Raw genomic sequence first — 21,770 nt, 5'->3', positions numbered from 1 at the left:
TTCTGGGTTTCTAGACCCTTTAGCGCTTTCCCACCTGGGTTTCTAAACCCTTTTAGCGCTTTCCCACCTGAGTTTTTAGACCCTTTAGTGCTTTCCCACCTGGGTTTCTAGACCCTTTAGTACTTTCCCACCTGGGTTTCGAGACCCTTTAGCACTTTTCCACCTGGGTGTCTAGACCCTTTAGCGCTTTCCCACCTGGGTTTCTAGACCTTTTAGTGCTTTCCCACCTGGGTTTCTAGACCCTTTAGCGCTTTCCCACCTGGGATTCTAGACCCTTTAGCGCTTTCCCACCTGGGTTTCTAGACCCTTTAGTGCTTTCCCACCTTGGTTTCTAGACCCTTTAGCGCTTTCCCACCTGGGTTTCTAGACCCTTTAGCGCTTTCCCACCTGGGTTTCTAGACCCTTTAGCGCTTTCCCACCTGGGATTCTAGACCCTTTAGCGCTTTCCCACCTGGGTTTCTGGACCCTTTAGCACTTTCCCACCTGGGATTCTAGACCCTTTAGTGCTTTCCCACCTGGGTTTCTAGACCCTTTTAGTGCTTTCCCACCTTTAGCGCTTTCTCACCTGAGATTTTCTAAACTCCTCGGGTCTGTTTGTACCTTAAAAGTCATCCTATTGGTCCACTCCTGAAGCCTGTTGCTCCTTCACTCGCTGTTCTTTATACCACCGCTACCCCGATCCGCCTCGCAGACTTCCACGTTAAGAGTGAATATTGCTACTCACCCCTCCGTGTATGTCGTTGTGGAAGATCGATCAGCAGTCCGGTGGTATCCCACTTCTGACACCAAGCTGTAAGCGAGGAAAATCTGGATGGTAAAACAGAACTAACAGATTCAGGAGTTACCCAGATCAATAGTTTTATTACGAGTGCACACGGGAGAACTATTTCAGCTACCCTCAGCTAGAGACATTGTTCTCAAGGGAAAAAAGTGGCAATACAGCTTAGTTTATACAGTTTATTACACAACACCCACTTATTACTAATGGGGGTGTATACATGAGAATATTAATGCTTCATTGGTTTACATGATTAATCAATCAACTATTAGGCCTGTCCTTTGAACTCGAGTACCCTCTGGATATGTCAGTAAAAAGCTTATCGACTGTAGAGGCTTCATAATCATGAGGTATCTCTTTCTCTTGTTATCGGTATGGGAAAGTATTTTCAGCAGAGACATGGCTGGATGAATACAAAGCCACATTGAATTATGCAGCGGGCTGACTACTCTTCAAGGCCTTATTTGCTGCTATTACTTAATCGTGCCTTTGTACTCCTATCTCTGCCAAGAACAGGCTCTTTCTAAACAGTTACCAACAAGTTGTAATTACAAGCAACACTTCAGAATGTCTTTGGTCAGCTAAATTTATTTATGCTAGTTTAAAAATGGTTAATACAGCCAAGTATCCCATGGTGCTCTGCGTTTGTTTTCCAGCCTAACAAGACTGAATGGTACCTTTCAGACATATTATACTGGTCAAATATTGAGGCCCACCCCTTTATATCCCCAAAGCCAAATTTTATCCTAACAGTCCCTAATCGGCCCCAACCCTCCACTTACTATCCATTTACTATTTATATGCCTATAGAAGACTATTGGTTTACCTTTTATGTTGGCTGCCATTTTATTCTCATTCCCTCTCTTTGCCCCTCTTAGTTTCTTTTTCACTTCCCCTCTGACCTTTCTATATTTAGCCTGATACTCAGATGTATTTGCAACCTGACATCTGTCATACGCGCTCTTTTTTTGCTTTGTCATATTCTCTATCTCCTTCATCATCCAGGGAGCCCTGACTTTAGTTGCCCTGCCTTTCCCCTAGTGGGAATGTACCTCAACTGTACCTGTACTATTTCCTCTTTAAAGGCAGCCCATTGTTCCATTACAGTTTTGTTGCTAATCTTTGATTCCAGTTTACCCGGGCCAGATATGTTCTCATCCCACTGCAATTGGCCTTCCCCCAGTTAAACAATTTTACTCTAGATTGCTCCCTGTCCTTTTCCATAGCTAATCTAAACCTTATGATATTATGATCACTGATCCCTAAATGTTCAGCTACTGACACTTGCTCCACTTGACCCACCTCATTCCCCAAAACCAGATCCAGCAATGCCTCCTCCCTCGTTGGGCCGGAAACGTACTGATCAAGAAAGCTCTCCTGAACACACTTCAGAAATTCTTCCCCTTCTCTGCCCGTTACACTATTAAGATCCCAGTCTATATTAGGATAGTTGAAGTCCCCCATTATCACTACTCTATAGTTCTTGCACCTCTGTGTAATTTCTCTGCAAATTTGCTCCTCCATATCTTTCCCACTATTTGGTGGTCTATAGAATACACCCAGTAGTGTAATGGTACCTCTATTATTTCTTAACCCTAGCCATATAGATTCTGCCCTTGACCCGTCCAGGACATCCTCTCTCTCCAGCACTGTAGCATTCTCCTTGACCAATACTGCCACACCACCTCCTACCTTTCCTTCCCTATCTTTACTGAACACTTTATAACCAGGAATATTTAATATCCAATCCTGCCCTTTTTTGAGCCAGGTCTCAGTTATTGCCACAACATCATATTCCCACGTGGCTATTTGTGCCTGCAGCTCACTTAACTTGTTTACTATGCTTCATGTGTTCACATACATACACTGTAAACCCATCTTAGACCATCCTGTATTCTCTCTTAGTTTGACCCCACCTATTACCTTACTATTTCTTACTTTAGTGCTCTCTGCCTTTCCCATTCCTTTGAGCACTTTATTTACCCTTTCTAATTTTACATATTGGTGCCCATCCCCCCGCCAACTTAGTTTAAACCCTCCCCAACAGCACCAGCAAACCTCCCCTCGAGGATATTGGTACCGGCTCTGTTGAGGTGCAACCTGTGCGGCCTTTACAGGTCCCACCTCCCCCAGAACTGGCCCCAATTCTCCAGGAATCTGAAGCCGTCCCTCCTGCACCGTCTCTCCAGCCACACATTCATCTGCTCTATCCTCCTACTTCTATACGCACTTGCACGTGGCACCGGGAGTAATCCAGAGACTACTACCTTTGAGGTCCTGCTTTTTAATCTCTTTCCGAGCTCCCTAAAATCTGTCTGCAGGACCTCATCCCTCTTTCTACCTATGTTGTTGGTACCGATATGGACCACGACCTCTGGCTGCTCACACTCCCCCCATAGAATATTCTGCAGCCACTCAGTGACATCCTTAACCCTGGCACCTGGGAGGCAACATGCCATCCTGGAGTCAGGTCTGCAGCTGCAGAAACGCCTGTCTGCCCCCCTAACTATTCAATCCCCTACCACTATTGCTTTCCCTGCCTTCCTCCTCCACCCCTGTGCAGCTGCCACGGACTTGGCTCTGGCTGTACTCCCCAGAGGAACCATCACCCTCACCAGTACTCAGCGCAGAATGCTGGTTGGAGAGCGAGATGCACACCAGGGACTCCTGCACTACCTGCCTGGTCCTCCTCTTCTGCCTGGCAGTCACCCATTCCCTCTCTGCAGGCACACTCATTAGCTGCGGGGTGACCACCTCCTGAAACGTGCTATCCACGTAGCCCTCAGCCTCGTGGATGCACTGCAGTGACACCAGCTGCTGCTCGAGCTCCAAAACCCGGAGCTCGAGCTCCTCCAGCTGATGACACCTCCTACACACGTGGTTGTCCAGGACATGGGAAGCGTCCTGGAGTTCCCACAATTATTTTTTAATTTGTTCATGGGATGTGGGTGTCGCTGGCAAGGCCAGCATTTATTGCCCATCACTAGTTTCCCTTGAGAAGGTGGTGTTGAGCCACCTTCTTGAACAGCTGCAGTCCGTGTGGTGAAGGTACTCCCACAGTGCTGTTAGGGAGGGAGTTCCAGGATTTTGACCCAGTGATGAAGAAGGAACTGCGATATACTTCTAAGTCAGGATGGTGTGTGACTTGGAGGGGAACTTGGAGGTGATGGTGTTCCCATGTACCTGCTGCCCTTGTCCTTCTAGGTGGAAGAGGTCTTGGGTTTGGGAGGTGTTGCCAAAGAAGCCTTGGTGAGTTGCTGTAGTGCACCTTGTAGATGTTATACACTGCAGCTACGGTACGCTGGTCGTGCAGGGAGCGAATGTTTAAGGAGGTGGTTGGGGTGCCAATCAAGCGGGCTGCTTTGTCCTGGATGGTGTCGAGCTTCTTGAGTGTTGTTGGAGCTGCACTCATCCAGGCAAGTGGAGAGTATTCCATCACACTCCTGACTTGTGCCTTGTAGATGGTGGAAAGGCGCAGGATGTGTATCTACTGGACCCAGTTACCCTGCTGTGCCTTTAATTATTCGAGTATTAACTCACTTTTTTTAAGCAACTTAACAGAAATAAACTCGAGACTTAAAAACAATCCCTCCCCAATCTGCTCCTTCCCTTGTGCTGAGGTCACTTACCTCGCTCCCTGACACTGGCGCTCCCTCCGGGCTCTTGGGCCTGTCTTTATCTGCGGCCGCTCCTGTTGCTGTCCCACAGCTCCGCTCTCGTGTCCATTAACTTGGGTTCTGTGGCTCCACTCCTCCTTTTCACTCAGACGTCTCCATCGCCTTCTTCCTCTCCACCAATTCCTGCGCCCACTCTGCTTGTGAATCACTGTGTTTGTGAATCTCCCGGCTCTGTCTCCAAGCTCTGTGCTCAAGCTCAGTATTTGAAACAATGATCTCGATGCAGGAAATAGTGCACGGTGTGTTAGTTCCAGGAGATTAAATCAAGGACACCATCACAATCAGCAAAGACAATGACAAAGATCAGAACATTCCAAAGGCTGTCACATGCAGGACCTGTGGAGGAGTTGTACTAACCACATCCAAGAAGTGTTAAACCATGCACACAATAACTGATTTCAAATCTGAAGCAAGAGAGTTCTTTCAATGGTTGGTTGAAAAGAATTTCAGCTGAGTATAAAGTGAATCACTGTAGTTAAATCTATGACATCCACAAGCCATGTAGTCAAACGGAACCAGCTTGGGGTTAGATGTGGGCGAAGGTGAACTAGGTGAGAAGTGATATAATCAGAGTAAGAAAAGCCCAAAAATGAAACAGAGGGTAGCAGAACATCAATTAGTCTCCTCTGATCAAGGAGAAATCAAATATCCAATACACTGTGTTTGAAACAAAGCTGCTTTATTCACTATTTATACTGAATATTAATCTCCAGCCCAGGTATATGGGTTATTAAGATCAGCAGAAACACACTCAGTCTGAGCGAGCGGCCTACCTGCGATGGAAACAGTTGGCAAGTGACACAACGAAGGAGTGATGTCAAAATTCAAGGGTGTCGCCGGCACAAGGGAGCTGAGAGGTGAGTATTGGTTGAGGATTTGTGGATAGTTTTTGTTCTGTTTTGAGTATATTTCTGCTACGTTGTTCATAGTCTATCTAATAGAGGGAAGTGCAGATTGGTGGATCACTGTTGAGTGTTTCTTGTTAAGTTTATTTCTGTTAAATTACCTCCATAGTCTGGTAAATAGAGGCATGGCAGGGCAGATCAGTCCTGTGATTTGCACATCCTGTGTCACGTGGGAAATCCCGGACGCTTCTTGCGGCCTGAACGACCACGTGTGCAGGAAGTGTCGCCAACTGCAGCAACTCGAGCTCCGGGTTTTAGAGCTTGAGCGGCAGCTGGAGTCACCACAGAGCATCCGCAAGGCTGAGAAATACTTGGAATGCACTTTTCGAGAAGCCTCAGAATGTGTAGGCAGAGAGGGAATGGGTGAGTGCCAGACAGAGGAGGAGGACCAGGCGGGTAGGGCAGGAATCCCCAGTGTGCATCTCGCTCACTAACCGGTTCACGGCTCTAGAAACTGGTGGGGGTGATGGTTCCTTTGGGGAGAGCAGCCAGGGCCAAGACCACAGCACCACGGGTGGCTCAGCTGCACAGTGTGGGGAGGAAGGAGAGTGGAAGAGCAATAGTGATAGGGGATTCATTGGTTAGGGGAACAGATAGGTGTTTCTGTGGACGCAGATGTAACTCTAGGATGGTATGTTGCCTCCCTGGTGCCAGGGTCAAGGATGTCACTGAGTGGTTGCAGGACACTCTGAGGGGGGAGCGTGAACAGCCAGAGGTCATGGTCCATATTGGTACCAACGACATCGGCAGAAAAAGGGATGAGGTCCTGCAGCCAGACTTTAGGGAGCTGGGAAAGAGATTAAAAAGCAGAACCTCAAAAGGTAGTAATCTCTGGATTAATCCCTGTGCCACGTGCTCGTGAGTACAGGAATAGGAGGATAGAAGAGATGAATGTGTGGCTGGAGAGATAGTTCAGGAGGGAGGGCTTTAGATTCCTGAGACATTGGGACTATTTCTGGGGAAGGTGGGACCTGTACAAGCCGGACGGGTTACACCTCAACATAGCTGGGACCAATATTCTCGCGGGGAGGTTTGCTCGTGCTGTTGGGAAGGGTTTAAAGTAGCTTGGCAGGGTGATGGGCACCAGCATATAGAGTAGAAAAGAGGAATAAGATGCATAAAAGAGCGAGTGTGTTGGATAGTACTCGAGAAGAAAGCAAAGGAGGGGGAAGGAATTTCTGAAATGTGTTCAGGAGAATTTCCTTGACCAGTATGTTCTTGGCCCAACTAGGAAGGAGGCATTGCTGGATCTGGTGCTGGGGAATGAGGTGGGCCAGGTCGACCAAGTGTCTGTGGGAGAACACTTGGGTACAAGTGATCATCGTATCATAAGATTTAGATTAGCAATGGAGAGGAGCAAGGAACAATCTAGAGTGTAACTTCTAAACTGGAATAGGGCTAACTTCAATGGAATGTGAAAGGATCTAGCCAGGGTCAAATGGAACCAAAGACTGACAGGAAAAACTGTAATGGAACAATGGGTGATCTTTAAGGTGGAGATGTTCCAAGTACAGGCTAGGTACATTTCAACAAGAGGGAAGGGGAAGGGAACCAAAGCAAGGGCTCCTTGGGTGACGAGGGAGATAGAGAAGATGATGAAACAAAAAAGAGGGTGTATGATGAATGTCAGGTGAATTCTTCAAGGTAGAACCAGACCAAATACAATAAGTTGAGAGGGGAAGTGAAGATGAAAATAAGATTGGCAAAGACAGAATATGAGAGTAGCATGGCGGTTAACATTAAAGGGAACCCAAAAATCTACTACCGTCATGTAAACAGTAAGCGGGTTGTAAGAGGCGGGGTGGGGCCTATTAGAGACAAAGAAGGTGAAATATACTTAGAGGCATAGGGGAAGGCTAGAATACTCAATGAGTACCTTGTATGGATGTTTACTAAGGAGGTGGATGCTGACAAAATATCGGTAGAAGTGGAAAAGGTTGAAGCAATGGAAGGGGTGAAAATTGATAGACAGGATGTACTAGAAAGACTGGGTATGCTTAGAGTGCATAAGTCACCTGGTCCAGAAGGCTTGTGTCCCAGGTTGCTAAAGGAATTGGGGGAGGAGATAGCGAGTGGTGAGGACCTGGAACTCGCTGCCAATGAAAGTGGCGGAAGCGGTGACACTTAATGTTTTCAAGGGGAGACTGGATAGACACATGAGGGAAATAAACTTGCAAGGCTACGGGGATAGAGCGGGGAAATGGGACTGAATGGATTGCTCTTCAGAGAGCCAGCATGGACTTGATGGGCGGAATGGCCTCCTCTGTACCGTCATGGCTCTATGAAGGTGCTGGCTCTGGCTTGGTTCAGTTCTACACTCACTGGTTCCCCTCCCTCTCCTCCCCTGAAGGTGCTGACTCTGGCTGGGTTCAGTTCCACACTCACTGGTTCCCTCCTTCTCCTCCCCTGAAGGTGCTGACTCTGGCTGGGTTCAGTTCTGCACTCACTGGTTCACCTCCCTCTCCTCCCCTGAAGGTGCTGACTCTGGCTGTGTTTAGTTCTACACACACTGGTTCCCCTCCCTCCCTCTCCTCCCTCCCATTCCCCCCTCTCCTATTTCCTCCCTCCCCCTCTCCTTCCACCCCCTCCTCTCCCTCTCTCCCTCCATCTCCTCCCTCCCCTCCCTCACCTCCTCCCTTCCCTCTCCTCCCTCACCTCCTCCCTTCCCTCTCCTCCCCTCCTCCCTCCCCCTCCTCCCTCCCTCTCCTCCCCCTCCCTCTCCTCCCCTCTCCCTCCCCCTCCTCCCCTCCCCTCTCCTCCTCCCTCCCCTCTCCTCCTCCCTCCCCCTCTCCTCCCCATCTTCTCCTCCCCATCCTCTCCTCCCCTCCATCTCCTCGCCATCCTCTCCTCCCCTCCCTCTCCTCCCCATCCTCTCCTCCCCTCCCTCTCCTCCCCATCCTCTCCTCCCCTCCCTCTCCTCCCCTCCCTCTCCTCCCCATCCTCTCCTCCCCCCCTCTCCTCCCTTCCCTCTCCTCCCCATCCTCTCCTCCCCCTCCCCTCCTCTCCCTCGTCTCCTCCTCTCCTCTCCCCGTTCGTCTCCTCCCTCCTCGCCTCCCCTCCTCTCCCCCTTCCTCTCCTCCCTGCTCCCCTCCCTCTCTCCTCCCCCTCATCCCTCTCCCCTCCCCTCCCTCTCCTCCTCCCCTCCTCTCCTCCTCCTCCTTACATCCCTCTCCCTCCCCTCCTCCCTCTCTCCTCCCCTCCCTCTCCCTCCTCCTCCTCCCTTCCTCTCCCCCTCCTCCCTTCCTCTCCCCCTCCTCCTCCCCCTCCCTTCCTCTCCCCCTCCTCCTCCTCCTCCCTTCCTCTCCCCCTCCTCCTCCTCCTCCCTTCTTCTCCCCCTCCTCCTCCTCCTCCCTTCCTCTCCCCCTCCTCCTCCTCCACCCTTCCTCTCCCCCTCCTCCTCCTCCACCCTTCCTCTCCCCCTCCTTCTCCTCCACCCTTCCTCTCCCCCTCCTCCTCCTCCTCCCTTCCTCTCCCCCTCCTCCTCCCTTCCTCTCCCCCTCCTCCTCCCTTCCTCTCCCTCTCTCTCCTCCCCTGAAGATGCTGACTCTGGCTGGGTTCAGGTCTACACTCACTGGTTTCCCTCCCCTGAAGGTGCTGATTCTGGCTGGGTTCAGTTCACTCACTGGGACCCTGAAGCCTTTACAAAGATGGCCACGCACGCGCTCCACCACATGACGAAACACACAGCTCTCCTTTACAAAGATGGCGACCGTTAACTCGGGCCTTTTACCGGGAAAAAGCCCCGGAGCTGCAACCGCGGAACCTGTAGTTTCTTATTCGGGGTTTGCGGCCTATACCAAATGTTTATGAAGCCCACCCGCCAGGTGCGTTAACTCCCTGCCCCCTGCTGATTCGTAATCGGTGCAAAACCGCGTTACCGATCCACTTCCAGCTCTGGCACGGCTCTGAGCACAGTGACACTGCGCATGCTCCAAATACAGAAGGGCAGTGCGCCTGCACACTGGGCTCCTACAGCACATTCTGCCCCACGGGGCATGCTGGGCAACAGCCCCGCCATTGAAAACCCCAATTAGTGAATGGAGAATGAGGTTCTGTGATCCCATTGAGAGACAATTCATCAATAATTCACAGAAACCCAAGTGCACGGGCACTCTGCCATGGTTCCCCCCTGGATGTGATTAATAACAGAAACCAAACCCGTGCAGTCACATCTGAACTCACTGGAGTCTCAGCAGGTGGGGGGAATTTCTTCCCACACACAGGATATTGAATCAGCCTCTCTCCAGTATCAATGTGTTGATCGTGCATCAGCTGCTTTGAACTTTGAAAGCTTTTCTCACAGTCAGAGTATTTACAGCAACTGTTCTCAATGTGGACACTCTGGAGTGTCAACAGGTGGGAAAACAGAGTGAATCCCTTCCCACACGTGAAGTATCTAAACCACCTCTCTCCGGTGTGACTGTGCTGGTGTGTCAGTAAATGTGATGATCGATAGAATCACTTTCCACATACAGAGCAGTGAATGGATTCTCCCCATTGCGAACAAATGAGTTGGTGAGTTGAGTGAGGGAATCTGTTTCCACACTCAGCTGGTGAATAACCTCTCCCCGGTGTGACTGTATCCATGAGTTTCCACCACAGATGGGCAACTGAATGCAATCCTACAGTCCCCACATTTACACCGTTGATTCAGGTGGGTGCACAAGTCTCACAGGCTAGATCATTTATTAAAGGTCGATCCACCCACAGAACACGTGTCCTGTTTCTCCCCGCTGTGATTGGTGTTCTACCCTTTTATATCCAAAGGCTGATGATATTCAGGTCCTGATGAATCGAGTGGCTCTGTCGGATCTTGACGCGATGTTTGGTTTGAGTTTCCCCACTGCAGATCCTCCCCTTCTAATACACTGCAAATGGTGGTTACACAAGTTGTTACTTTAAATACAGGATAGAAATTCAGAACAGACAATTCTAGATTCTACAGAACACTCTGTCTCCTCCTGTCCCTCCGAAGCTGTAAATTCGCCATTCTACACACTCTCCCTCCATCCTTACTGTCTAAAATCAACATTCCTTGCACAATCTGGGATTTTGTTTATCCCCTTTGCTCCAAAAAGTTCTGAAACTGGCTTAGTGCAATTCCACAGACATTATTTAGTGCCTCACCATCAGCCGACTCAGTGATTCTCAGCAGGATTTCCACTGAGGTAGGCATCACAGCCGAGTCAAATCCTGCACTCAATTGACATCCATACACTTCCCAGTTGAGGTCACTGGATTAGCAGTAAGTGCAGGGGCACTGGCTGATATTTACACTTAACCCAGTGGTACTGAGGCCAATTATAACCCCTGAACTGCTGCCTTGGCTGAGAGCAACGAACAGACCAGATCAAGGATAGAATTTGGTTGCCTTCCCAGTCAGTAGTGGTGAAACTATCTCTAGTGAGGGCGGGTAATGCATGAAGATGTGATGGTGGAGTCAGATGGTTACTGGTGGGGCCTGGTGATATTTGAAACAATTATCTCGAATAAAGAAATAGTGCAAAGTATGTTAATAACAAGAGATTCAATCAAAGAGACCATCAAAATCAGCAATGACAATTACAAAGATCAGAACATTTCAAAGGCGATCACATGCAGTATGTGTGGAGGAGTATTTACTAAATCGCATCCAAAATGGTACAGGAAATAACAGATTTCAAATCTTATGCAAGATAGTTCCATAAAGGGGTGGTTCAAAGGAAGTTCAGATGAGTGAGACACTCCACAAGCCATGTACTCAAATGGAACAGGTTTGGGGTTTGATGTGGTACAAGGCAAACTAGGTGAGAAGTGATATAAATTAGAGTACGAAAAGGCCAAAAAATGGAACAGTCGGCAACGGGACATCTACTTTTATCATGGAGATATCAAATAGTCTTACATAATATTTGTTACATACAAAGCTGATTTATTCAATATTTATACAGAATATTAATCTGCAGCCCAGGTATAGGGGTTATTAAGATCAGTAGAAACAAATTATAATTGCCAGAATGAACATGGTTCAGTGCTCAATGCAATCCCAGTAAATCCTGTTCTAGTCACTGATATGGCCTTTGAATGGCGGAGATTTTACCCAGCATTCCCCGCGGGGGAGAAGGTGCCAAACCCATACTACAGGAGCCCAGTGCGCAGGCGCGGCACCCGCCTGGGTTTGGAGCATGCGCGGTGCGTATAACGACAGAGATGGTGGGTACGGAGTAGCTGTGCATCAATTGGTGAGAAACGGCCTGACGGAGTGGAGTAATGGACCGGCGGGTAGGCGGAGAGGCTTCATAAACAACTGATGAAGGCCGCAAGCCCCGAATAATAATCTGAAGGTCCCGCGTTTGCAGCATCGGGGCTTCTCCCGGTCACAGGCCCAGGCTAGCGGCCGCAATCTTGATTCAGTGAGTAGCAAAGCGCATGCGTGGTCATCTTGGTCAGGAACAAAGAGTGGGCGGGGCTTCAGTGAGTGTTGACAACCGGGTCCTAGTGTCAGGGTGAGTAAACTGATTTCTCACCATCTAACATCCCACACAATTGTAACAGAAGAGCCCTGGAGCCGGGCTCCAATTCTACAGTATCCTGTCACTTTAATTCTCTGCTTCACTCCCACTCTGATCTCTCTGTCCTCGGCCTATCACATTGTTCCAATAAAGCTCAACGTAAGCTCGAGGAACAGCACCTCATCTTTCGATTAGGCACTTTACAGCCTTCTGGACTCAACATAGAGTTCAACAATTTCAGACAATAATCCTGTCCCCATTTTTCATGCTGTATGATTTTGCAATTCCCATTTTCAACATTTTATCTTTCCTGCCTCTTACATAAGCACAGTATGTTCTTTCAATTTCTTCCTCCCATCCTAACCCCCCCCCCCCCCCTGTCTCTGCACCTGCTTAATATCTGTTCCATCTCCAACTTCTTCCAGTTCTGTTGAAGGGTCCAGACCTGAAACGTTCACTGTTTCTCTCTCCACGGATGCTGCCTAGCCTGCTGAGTATTTCCAGCATTTTCTGTTGTTATTTTCCATTCTAGTCCCAGGGTTGGAATCCCCATGTACAGTCCCAGGGTTGGAATTCCCATGTACAGTCCCAGGGATGGAATCTCCATGTACAGTCTCAGGGATGGAATCTCCATGTACAGTCCCAGGGTTAGAATCCCCATGTACAGTCCCAGGGTTAGAATTCCCATATGCAGTCCCAGGGTTAGAATCCCCATGTACAGTCCCAGGGTTGGAATCCCAATGTACAGTCCCAGGGTTGGAATCCCCATGTACAGTCCCAGGGTTAGAATCCCCATGTACAGTCTCAGGGTTCGAATCCCCATGTACAGTCCCAGGGTTGGAATCCCCATGTACAGTCCCAGTTTTGGAATCCCCATGTACAGTCCCAGGGTTAGAATCCCCATGTACAGTCTCAGGGTTGGAATCCCCATGTACAGTCCCAGGGTTGGAATCCCCATGTACAGTCCCAGGGTTAGAATCCCCATGTACAGTCTCAGGGTTGGAATCCCCATGTACAGTCCCAGGGTTGGAATCCCCATGTACAGTCCCAGGGCTAGAATCCCCATGTACAGTCCCAGGGTTAGAATCCCCATGTACAGTCCCAGGGTTGGAATCCCCATGTACAGTCCCAGGGCTAGAATCCCCATGTACAGTCCCAGGGTTAGAATCCCCATGTACAGTCCTAGGGGTTTGCAATCCATCCGTTTGCCAATGAGCTTGGTCCCCAGCACATGCTCACTATAAAACCCAGGACAAGGGCAATCCCAGCCTGCCCACTCTGAATCCGGTCTGCTGCTCCTGTGCCCAGCACTGCCTCCACCCCCGGCTCACGGAAGTGGAATTTCAGCCTCAGTGTTACAAGTTTCCTCGGTTACAGGCTGGAGAGAGGAATAATTCAATCTGACACTGAGCTGTGTGATTGGTTCAGTCTGTCATAGGAACAGGAGGGGCCCAGGATTAATCCCGTCTGCGTATCCTCGCCTCCTAATTCCCTGTAAAAGCTGTTTACAAAAGTGATCACCGTAAGTGGGAACAGGAGGAGGCCATTCAGCCCATCGAGCCTGTTCCCTCATTCAATTAGGTCCTGGCTAATCTTTATCTTAGCTCCATTCACCCGCCTTGGTTCCGTAACCCTTAGTAACCTTGACTAACAAAAATCTAGCACACTCAGTTTTGAGATTTTTAATTGACCCCCAGCCGCAGCAGTTTCTGGGGGAGAGAGTTCCAGATTTCCAGTACCCTTTGTGTGAAGAAGTGCTTCCTGACATCACCCCTGAACAGCCTGGCTCTGATTTTACGGTTATGTCCCCTTGCTGTGGATTCCCCCACCAGAGGAAATAGTTTCTCTCTGTTTACCCGATCAACTCCTTTAATCATCTTAAACACCTCAATTAGATCACCGCTTAATCTTCTATATTCAAGGGAATAGACGCCTAGTCTGTGCAACCTGTCTTCATAATTTACAAAAGTCATCACTGTCGGTACAGGATAGAAATTCTGAACAGACAGTTCTAGTATCTCTGGAACATTCTTTTCTCTCTTGCCCCTCCTAATCTGTAAAACCCCATCCCACACACTCCCCCTCCTCCCCACATCTTCGCTGTTTGAAATCCAGATTCATCGCAGGCTTGGATTTTTCTCCCTTTCTCTCCTGAAGGTGCTGTGTGATGGTGGGGTTCGGTCCCAGTCACTGTTTGCCCTCCAGTACCTTGCCGAGTGGTAATTCTGAGCTGTGAGCCTATACTGAAGGTGCTGTGTGATGGTGGGGTTCGGCCCCAGTCACTGTTTGCCCTCCAGTACCTGGCTGAGTGGTAATTCTGAGCTGTGAGCCTATACTGAAGGTGCTGTGTGATGGTGGGGTTCGGCCCCAGTCACTGTTTGCCCTCCAGTACCTTGCTGTGTGGTAATTCTGAGCTGTGAGCCTATACTGAAGGTGCTGTGTGATGGTGGGGTTCGGCCCCAGTCACTGTTTACCCTCCAGTACCTTGCCGAGTGGTAATTCTGAGCTGTGAGCCTATACTGAAGGTGCTGTCTGATGGTGGGGTTCGGCCCCAGTCACTGTTTACCCTCCAGTACCTTGCTGAGTGGTAATTCTGAGCTGTGAGACTGTACTGAAGGTGCTGTGTGATGGTGGGGTTCGGCTCCAGTCACTGTTTGCCCTCCAGTACCTTGCCGAGTGGTAATTCTGAGCTGTGAGCCTATACTGAAGGTGCTGTGTGATGGTGGGGTTCGGCCCCAGTCACTGTTTACCCTCCAGTACCTTGCTGAGTGGTAATTCTGAGCTGTGAGCCTGTATTGAAGATGCTGTGTGATGGTGGGGTTCGGCCCCAGTCACTGTTTGCCCTCCAGTACTTTGTCGAGTGGTAATTCTGAGCTGTGAGCCTATACTGAAGGTGCTGCGTGATGGTGGGGTCCGGCCCCAGCCACTGTTTACTAGTCAGGTATAGCAAGGATCAGTGCTTGGGCCTCAGCTATTTACAATCTATATCAATGACTTCGATGAGGGGACTGAGTGTAATGTATCCAAGTTTGCTGACGATACAAAGCTAGGTGGGACAGTAAGCTGTGAGGACACAAAGAGTCTGCAAAGGGATATAGACAGGTTAAGTGAGTGGGCAAGAACATGGCAGATGGAATATAATGTGGAGAAATGTGAAGTTATCCACTTTGGTGGGAAAAATAGAAAAGCAGAATATTTTTTAAATGGTGAGTGTAGTGCATGTACCTTTAAGAGGAACTATGTTTTTTTGAAGCCCCTGTGTACTGTAGTACCGGTAGTGACCACTCGGGTATATAAGCCTGTATAGTGTCTTGTATAGTTAGTTCACCTCCAGACTTTGTTCAGTAAACACTTGTTAAATCAATTCCTGCATTCCGTGTCTCCATTAACACACGGATTCAACAGTGGCGACGAGTTAGAAACGAACTTACCTGCAATTCGGCAGCACCTCAAGGAGATCGATTCCTCCGACGAAGGTCAAAGATAAAAAAACAAACAAACTGTGGTTTCGCCAGCTAAACGGGCTAAACTGATCCTTCCTGGGCGGCGGGCTGTGGCTCGATCGGATGGCTCTGCAGCGGGGCCGGGCAACGAGTCGGAAAGCAGAAGCAAACAGACAGAGGGTGGAGCACTCAGGAGACGGCCGGCGCTGCAAAGCAGGTCGGCGTTCGGACCGAGCAGAGGGAGGGGAAAGTCCCAGAGAGTCCGACTGGAACGATTCTCCAAGTGACGGAGAAACTGTTTAAAATATATGTGTAAATAAAAAAATAATAAAAAAATAGAAATACCGCGGAGAACAGCGTTGGCAGCAGCGGCGGGAAAGCGCGGGAGGCGCCATCTTGACTCGGCAGGGAAGAAGGAAAAGTGTGGGAGGCGCCATTTTTGATTTTCAGGATGCCTAAGACTGGCAATATTACTGCTTTCGATAGTGATACAGAGGATTGGACCACATATGTGGAAAGAGTGGAGGTATATTGCAAGGCGAATGAAGTAGCGGATGATAAAAAGGCATCGGTACTTCTAAATCTGATGGGCGCAAGGACATACGGGCTGTTACGAAACTTGATCACTCCAGCCAAACCGATGGACAAGAATTTTAAGGAGATTGTTGATACCCTACAGGAGCACTTAAACCCAACACCGCTGCTGATAGCGGAATGATTCAAATTCTTCAGGAGGAATCAGCACAAGAATGAAAGTAACGCTGATTACCTCACCGAATTACAAAAGCTGTCAAAGCACTGCCAATTAGGGGCAGGACTGGCAGATTCCCTACGAGACAAATTCGTCTGCGGTCTCCTAAGCGAAGGAACACAGAAAAGACTACTTTCTGAGAAAGATTTGACACTGGACAAGGCTTTCAGTGTGGCTGTATCATACGAAGCAGCAGCAAGAGGAGCTGCAGAGATACAGCAAAAGCCACAGGACTTCGGCACCCATGAAATGACAAGGGGTGTCAAGAGATGTTATCGCTGCGGCAGATCCACCCATGACCAGAGGGACTGCTGGTTCAAGGACAAAGCATGCAGGCAATGCAGAAAGATGGGACACATTGCACGTGTATGCAGATCTGGAAAAAAATCCGCTGACAGTAAAAAGGTCAATAAGGAAAAGTACAGAAAGGTACAAATGATGACAGACAGTTGCTCCGAAGACCAGAAGAGCGATAGCGACTCCGGAAACAAGAGACTAAGCTGTCTCAAATTACTTAATATAATTGCCAAAGAAGATTACCAGACCATTTGGGTTACCCTCACGATAGCGGGGTCCCCAGTTAAAATGGAGCTAGATACAGGATCAGCTCTGACCGTCATAAGTCGACAGGATTACGAGCGGCTATTTCCGCATATACCTTTGAAAGACACGTCCATTATCTTGAAGACATATACGGGGCAGAAAGTATACCCCAGAGGGAAAATAAGGGTGCCTGTTGTATACAACGGCAAGGAAATACAGAAGTTGTATTTATACGTTCTGCAAGATGGTGGTCCACCGTTGTTGGGACGTGAATGGATCAGAAAGATACGTTTAGACTGGCACTCCATTCAGGCACTGACGATGACCAGTAAGAAAAAAAATGATGATGACGTCATACCTGGACAATTAAAAGAAATCTTGGCTAACGCCAAAGAAGTGTTTCAACAGGAACTAGGAACCCTGAAAGGCGCCACCGCCTCAATAAAAGTGGAAGATGTGGCAATTCCCAAGTTTTTTAAGGCAAGGCCGGTGCCATACGCAATTCGTCCAGCAGTCGAGGCAGAGCTGGAGAATTTGGAAAAAGCAGGCGTGTTATCCAAGGTAGATTGGAGCGAGTGGGCAACACCCATCGTCCCGGTCATGAAGAAAACGTTGAATAATGATAAATCTGAAGAACAGAGAAAAATTCGCATCTGTGGGGACTTCAAGGTGACTGTAAACCCGGTTCTTCACACGGTACAGTATCCTCTTCCGAGGATAGAAGATATTTTCGCCTCACTATCCGGAGGGAAACGTTTCACCAAAATTGACTTGGCACAGGCATATCTACAGATGGAGGTTGAGGAGGCCTCTAAAAAGTATCTCACGATAAACACACACAAAGGCCTGTACCAGTACAATCGACTGGTTTTCGGAGTAGCATCAGCTCCAGCTATCTGGCAAAGAGCTATGGAGCAAGTCCTGCAAGGGATTCCGGGGACTCAATGCTACCTAGACGACATCCTTGTAACAGGAGAAAATGACAACGAGCACCTTGCCAATTTGGAGAAGGTGCTCACGAGGCTGAGAGAATGGGGCCTACGAGCAAATCGCCCCAAATGCGAATTTTTCCAGAAACAAATATCATATTGTGGCCATGTCATTAACGAAGAAGGGTTGCATAAGTCACCTGAAAAAATTGAAGCGGTCGTAAAAGCCCCAGCGCCTGAAAATGTCTCACAATTAAGGTTGTTCCTGGGATTAATAAATTACTATCATAAATTTTTACCGAACTTGTCAACGGTTCTGCACCCTCTTAACGCACTGCTACAAACGGGAGTAATTTGGAAATGGAGCGAAGACTGTAAACGTGCCTTCCATAAATGCAAAGGCTTGATCACATCCAAGGAAGTGTTGGCTCATTACAACCCATCACTGCCAATCAGACTGGCGTGCGATGCATCCCCTTATGGCGTGGGAGCGGTATTATCGCATAGATTCCCTGATGGCTCGGAGTGGCCGATAGCTTTTGCATCACGCTCATTGAACTCAGCTGAGCGTAACTATGCCCAGATCGACAGGGAGGCACTCAGCCTGGTGTGGGGGGGGGTGGGGTGAAGAAATTCAACCATTACCTACACGGACAAAAATTTACCTTGTTGACTGACCATCAACCCCTCGTCTCCATATTCAACCCTAAAAAGGGCGTTCCCATTATGACAGCGCAAAGGCTATAGAGGTGGTCCCTTTTCCTAGGGGCACACCAATATGACATAGAATACAAAGGAACAAAACAGCATGGGAATGCTGATGGGTTATCGCGCCTACCATTGCAAACGGTAGAAGAAGCGCCTACAGTAGACCCAGTGGAGATGTTCCACTCGACCATAGTGGAATGTTTACCAGTGACAAATTCTACCATTGAAAAGGAAACGAGAAATGACCTGACTCTCTCACGAGTCTACGATTTAACGGTGAAGGGATGGCCAGCACATGGCGAACCACTGTTGCCAGCATTCTCGCAAAGAAGAGAACAGCTGTCAGTGTGCCGAGGAACCTTGATGTGTGGATCCAGAGTGGTGATTCCACCCAAACTCCAGGATAAAGTGCTAAAGGAGCTTCACGAGGGGCATCTGGGTGGAGTGAAAATGAAGAACTTAGCCAGAGCGTTTGTGTGGTGGCCAGGTATCGATGGAGACATCGAAGAAATGACCAAGAGCTGTCTAGGATGCCAGAAGGTCCAAAACGCCCCACCACAAGCCCCTCTACATCCATGGGAGTGGCCCTCATCTCCATGGCAAAGGGTACATATCGACTTTGCTGGTCCATTTATGGACTCAATGTTCTTAATCGCGGTGGATGCACACTCCAAGTGGCCGGAGGTAATAAAGATGTCCCCCACCACCACGGGAAAAACCATCACAGTATTAAGGACCATATTCGCCAGGAATGGGCTGCCTGAACAGATCTGTTCTGATAATGGACCGCAATTTTTATCCGAAGAATTCAGGAAGTTCTTAAAAAACAATGGGGTTAAGCACTACACGTCCGCCCCATACCATCCCGCCTCCAATGGATTAGCTGAAAGGTTTGTCCAGACCTTCAAGAAGGCCATAAAGGCCATGGGTAATGAAGACATAAATCTACAACATAAGGTAGATAACTTCTTGTTTGCATACAGGAATGCAACACATGTGGTTACAAACCAAACCCCCGCCATGATGTTTTTCAATAGAAGACTAAGATGCCGGCTGGATTTGATCAAGCCAAACATCAGAAGGGACGTAGAGAACCGGCAATTTCAAAGCATGAATGAAAGGCCAACTAGAACCTTCCAGATAGGTCAACAAGTTTTGGCCCGGGACTACCGTACCGAGAAATGGCAGCCTGGAACTATTTGCACACGACTAGGACCGCTGATGTATACCGTGGACATTGGAGAAAGCATAATAAGGCGCCATGCTGACCAGATCATAGAGTCATCCGAAAAGGGGCAACCTACACCACAACTCTATACGTCTAGTGATGAAGCAGAGATACCCATAGTATCTACCTCCGATCCGGTGATACTGGAACCAGATGAACCCGACACTGGCATTCAAGCCGAATCGACCTTGCCAAAAGAACCTACTACACCACCGAAACCTACTACACCACCGAGGCGTTATCCGGACCGAGTCAGGAAGCCTCCAGAGAGACTGAATTTGTAATTGATTAACTTCAGCAAATGTGTAGATTATTGTTCTTGTAAAAATGTTATTTAATGATTACTTAAAATGTTATGTACTATTTATCTAAAAGGGGAGGAATTGTAGTGTATGTACCTTTAAGAGGAACTATGTTTTTGAAGCCCCTGTATACTGTAGTACCAGTAGTGACCACTCGGGTATGTAAGCCTGTATAGCGTCTTGTATAGTTAGTTCACCTCCAGACTTTGTTCAGTAAACACTTGTTAAATCAACTCCTGCATTCTGTGTCTCCATTAACACACGGATTCAACAGTGAGAGACTCGGAAATGTTGGTATTCAGAGGGACCTGTGTGTCCTTGTACACAAATCACAGAAAGTTAACCTGCAGGTACAGCAAGCAAATGGTAAGTTAGCTTTTATTACAATTGCATTGGGGTATAAGAGTGAAGAAGTTTTACTGCAATTATATAGGGCCTTGGTGAGACCACACCTGGAGTACTGTGGACAGTTATGGTACTCTCAGAATGCTGTTAGGTGAGGAGTTCCAGGATTTTCACCCAGCGACGATGTAGGAACGGCGATATATGCCCAAGTCAGGATAGTGTGTGACTTGGAGGGGAACTGGGAGGTGATGGTGTTCCCATGCACCTGCTGCCCTTGTCCTTCTAGGTGGTGGAGGTCGCGTGTTTGGGAGGTGCTGTCAAAGTTCTAGTCGAGTTGCAGATGTATAAAGTCACTCTCCTTCACCCCTCCCCCTCCCGCCTCACTCTCTCTCCTCCCATAGAGGCCAGAGTCTTGTGTAGGCCCAGACTGGGTGGCGGGTTCCCTTCCCTGAAGGACATTAGTGAACCAGTTGGGTTTTTACGACAATCCGGCAGCTTTCATGGTCACTTTTTTCTAGTGCCGGCCCCACAAATTCCCAGATTCATTCAGCTCAATTTCACAACCAGCCTTTTTGTTTTTGTTGATTCTCTCTCACCCTCCCTTTTTCCTGTTTTAAATTCATTTTACAGGGTGTTAGAAGGGGAGGATTTGCAGACGGGAAACTCAAACCAAACATCACTTCAAGATCTGACAGAGTCACTCGATTCATCAGGGCCTTTGAACATGGAAGCAGAAAGCACCGTTCAGAGCGGGGAGAAACCGTACACGTGTTCTGTGTGTGGGCGAGGCTTCAGCCGATCCTCTGGCCTGTCGAGACACAAGCGCAGTCACACCGGGGAGAAACCGTGTAAATGTGGGGACTGTGGGAAGCGATTCAACTACCCATTTCAGCTGGAAATTCATCGACGTGTTCACACTGGAGAGAGGCCGTTCACCTGCTCTGAGTGTGGGAAGGGATTCACGAGTTCATCTCAGCTGCTGCAGCACTGGCAAGTTCACACTGACGAGAAACCTTTTGAATGCCTGGACTGCGGGAAGTGCTTTAAATTTTCTGGGGAACTGACATGCCATCAACGTGTTCACACTGACGAGAGACCATTCAGGTGCTCTCACTGTGGGTCTGGGTTCAGGCAATCATCTCACCTCACTGCACACCAGCGCACTCACACTGGGGAGAGACCGTTCATCTGCTCCGAATGTGGGAAGGGATTCACTCGGTCTTCCCACCTGCTGGAACACCAGCGAGTTCACACCGGGGAGAGGCCGTTCATCTGCTCTGAGTGTGGGAAGGGATTCAGGTGTTCATCCGACCTGCTGGAACACCAGCGCACTCACACTGGGGAGAGGCCGTTCACCTGCCCCGAGTGTGGGAAAGGATTCACTCGGTCTTCCAACCTTCTGACACACCAGCGAGTTCACACCGGGGAGAGACCGTTCACCTGCTCCGATTGTGGGAAGGGATTCACTCAGTCATCCAACCTGCTGAAACACCAGCGAGTTCACAAATGACGGCAGGGGTTGGATTCTGAAATGTTTGCTGCTGTTAATCACATCCCGGACTGAACCATGTTCATTCTGACAGTTGGGGTTTGTTTCTGCTGATGTTAATAACCCCTGTAACTGGGCTGGAGTTTAATATTCTGGATATATGTCAAATAAATCAGTTTGC

General features: G+C 48.7%; 1 protein-coding gene across 2 annotated transcripts; it reads left to right on the top strand.

Annotated features, from left to right (window-relative positions):
- The first annotated feature begins 11,525 nt into the window (after nucleotides 1-11,525).
- LOC147119716 (uncharacterized) lies at nucleotides 11,526-21,770 on the top strand. 2 transcript variants are annotated; one of them, XM_085985210.1, is made up of 2 exons: nucleotides 11,526-11,752; nucleotides 20,731-21,770. In XM_085985210.1, the coding sequence occupies exon 2, from the start codon at nucleotides 20,825-20,827 to the stop codon at nucleotides 21,608-21,610; it is 786 nt and encodes a 261-aa protein (XP_085841336.1). In that variant the 5' UTR covers nucleotides 11,526-11,752; nucleotides 20,731-20,824; the 3' UTR covers nucleotides 21,611-21,770. The 2 variants fall into 2 exon arrangements, with proteins under 2 accessions (XP_085841336.1, XP_085841335.1); XM_085985209.1 differs by lacking the exon at nucleotides 11,526-11,752 and adding an exon at nucleotides 11,759-11,845.

This window comes from Somniosus microcephalus, chromosome 4 (assembly GCF_052327205.1).
Source record: "Somniosus microcephalus isolate GS21.2 chromosome 4, FLI_Smic_1.0, whole genome shotgun sequence".
NCBI classification, from domain to species: domain Eukaryota; kingdom Metazoa; phylum Chordata; class Chondrichthyes; order Squaliformes; family Somniosidae; genus Somniosus; species Somniosus microcephalus.
This window is presented reverse-complemented; position numbering and strand designations above follow the sequence as displayed.

Coding starts and splice junctions, on each gene's coding strand:
- LOC147119716 (XM_085985209.1), top strand. CDS start 11,769: ATGCGTGGTCATCTTGGTCAGGAACAAAGAGTGGGCGGGGCTTCAGTG. Junction 11,846..20,730: donor AACCGGGTCCTAGTGTCAGG/GTGAGTAAACTG, acceptor TTCATTTTACAG/GGTGTTAGAAGGGGAGGATT.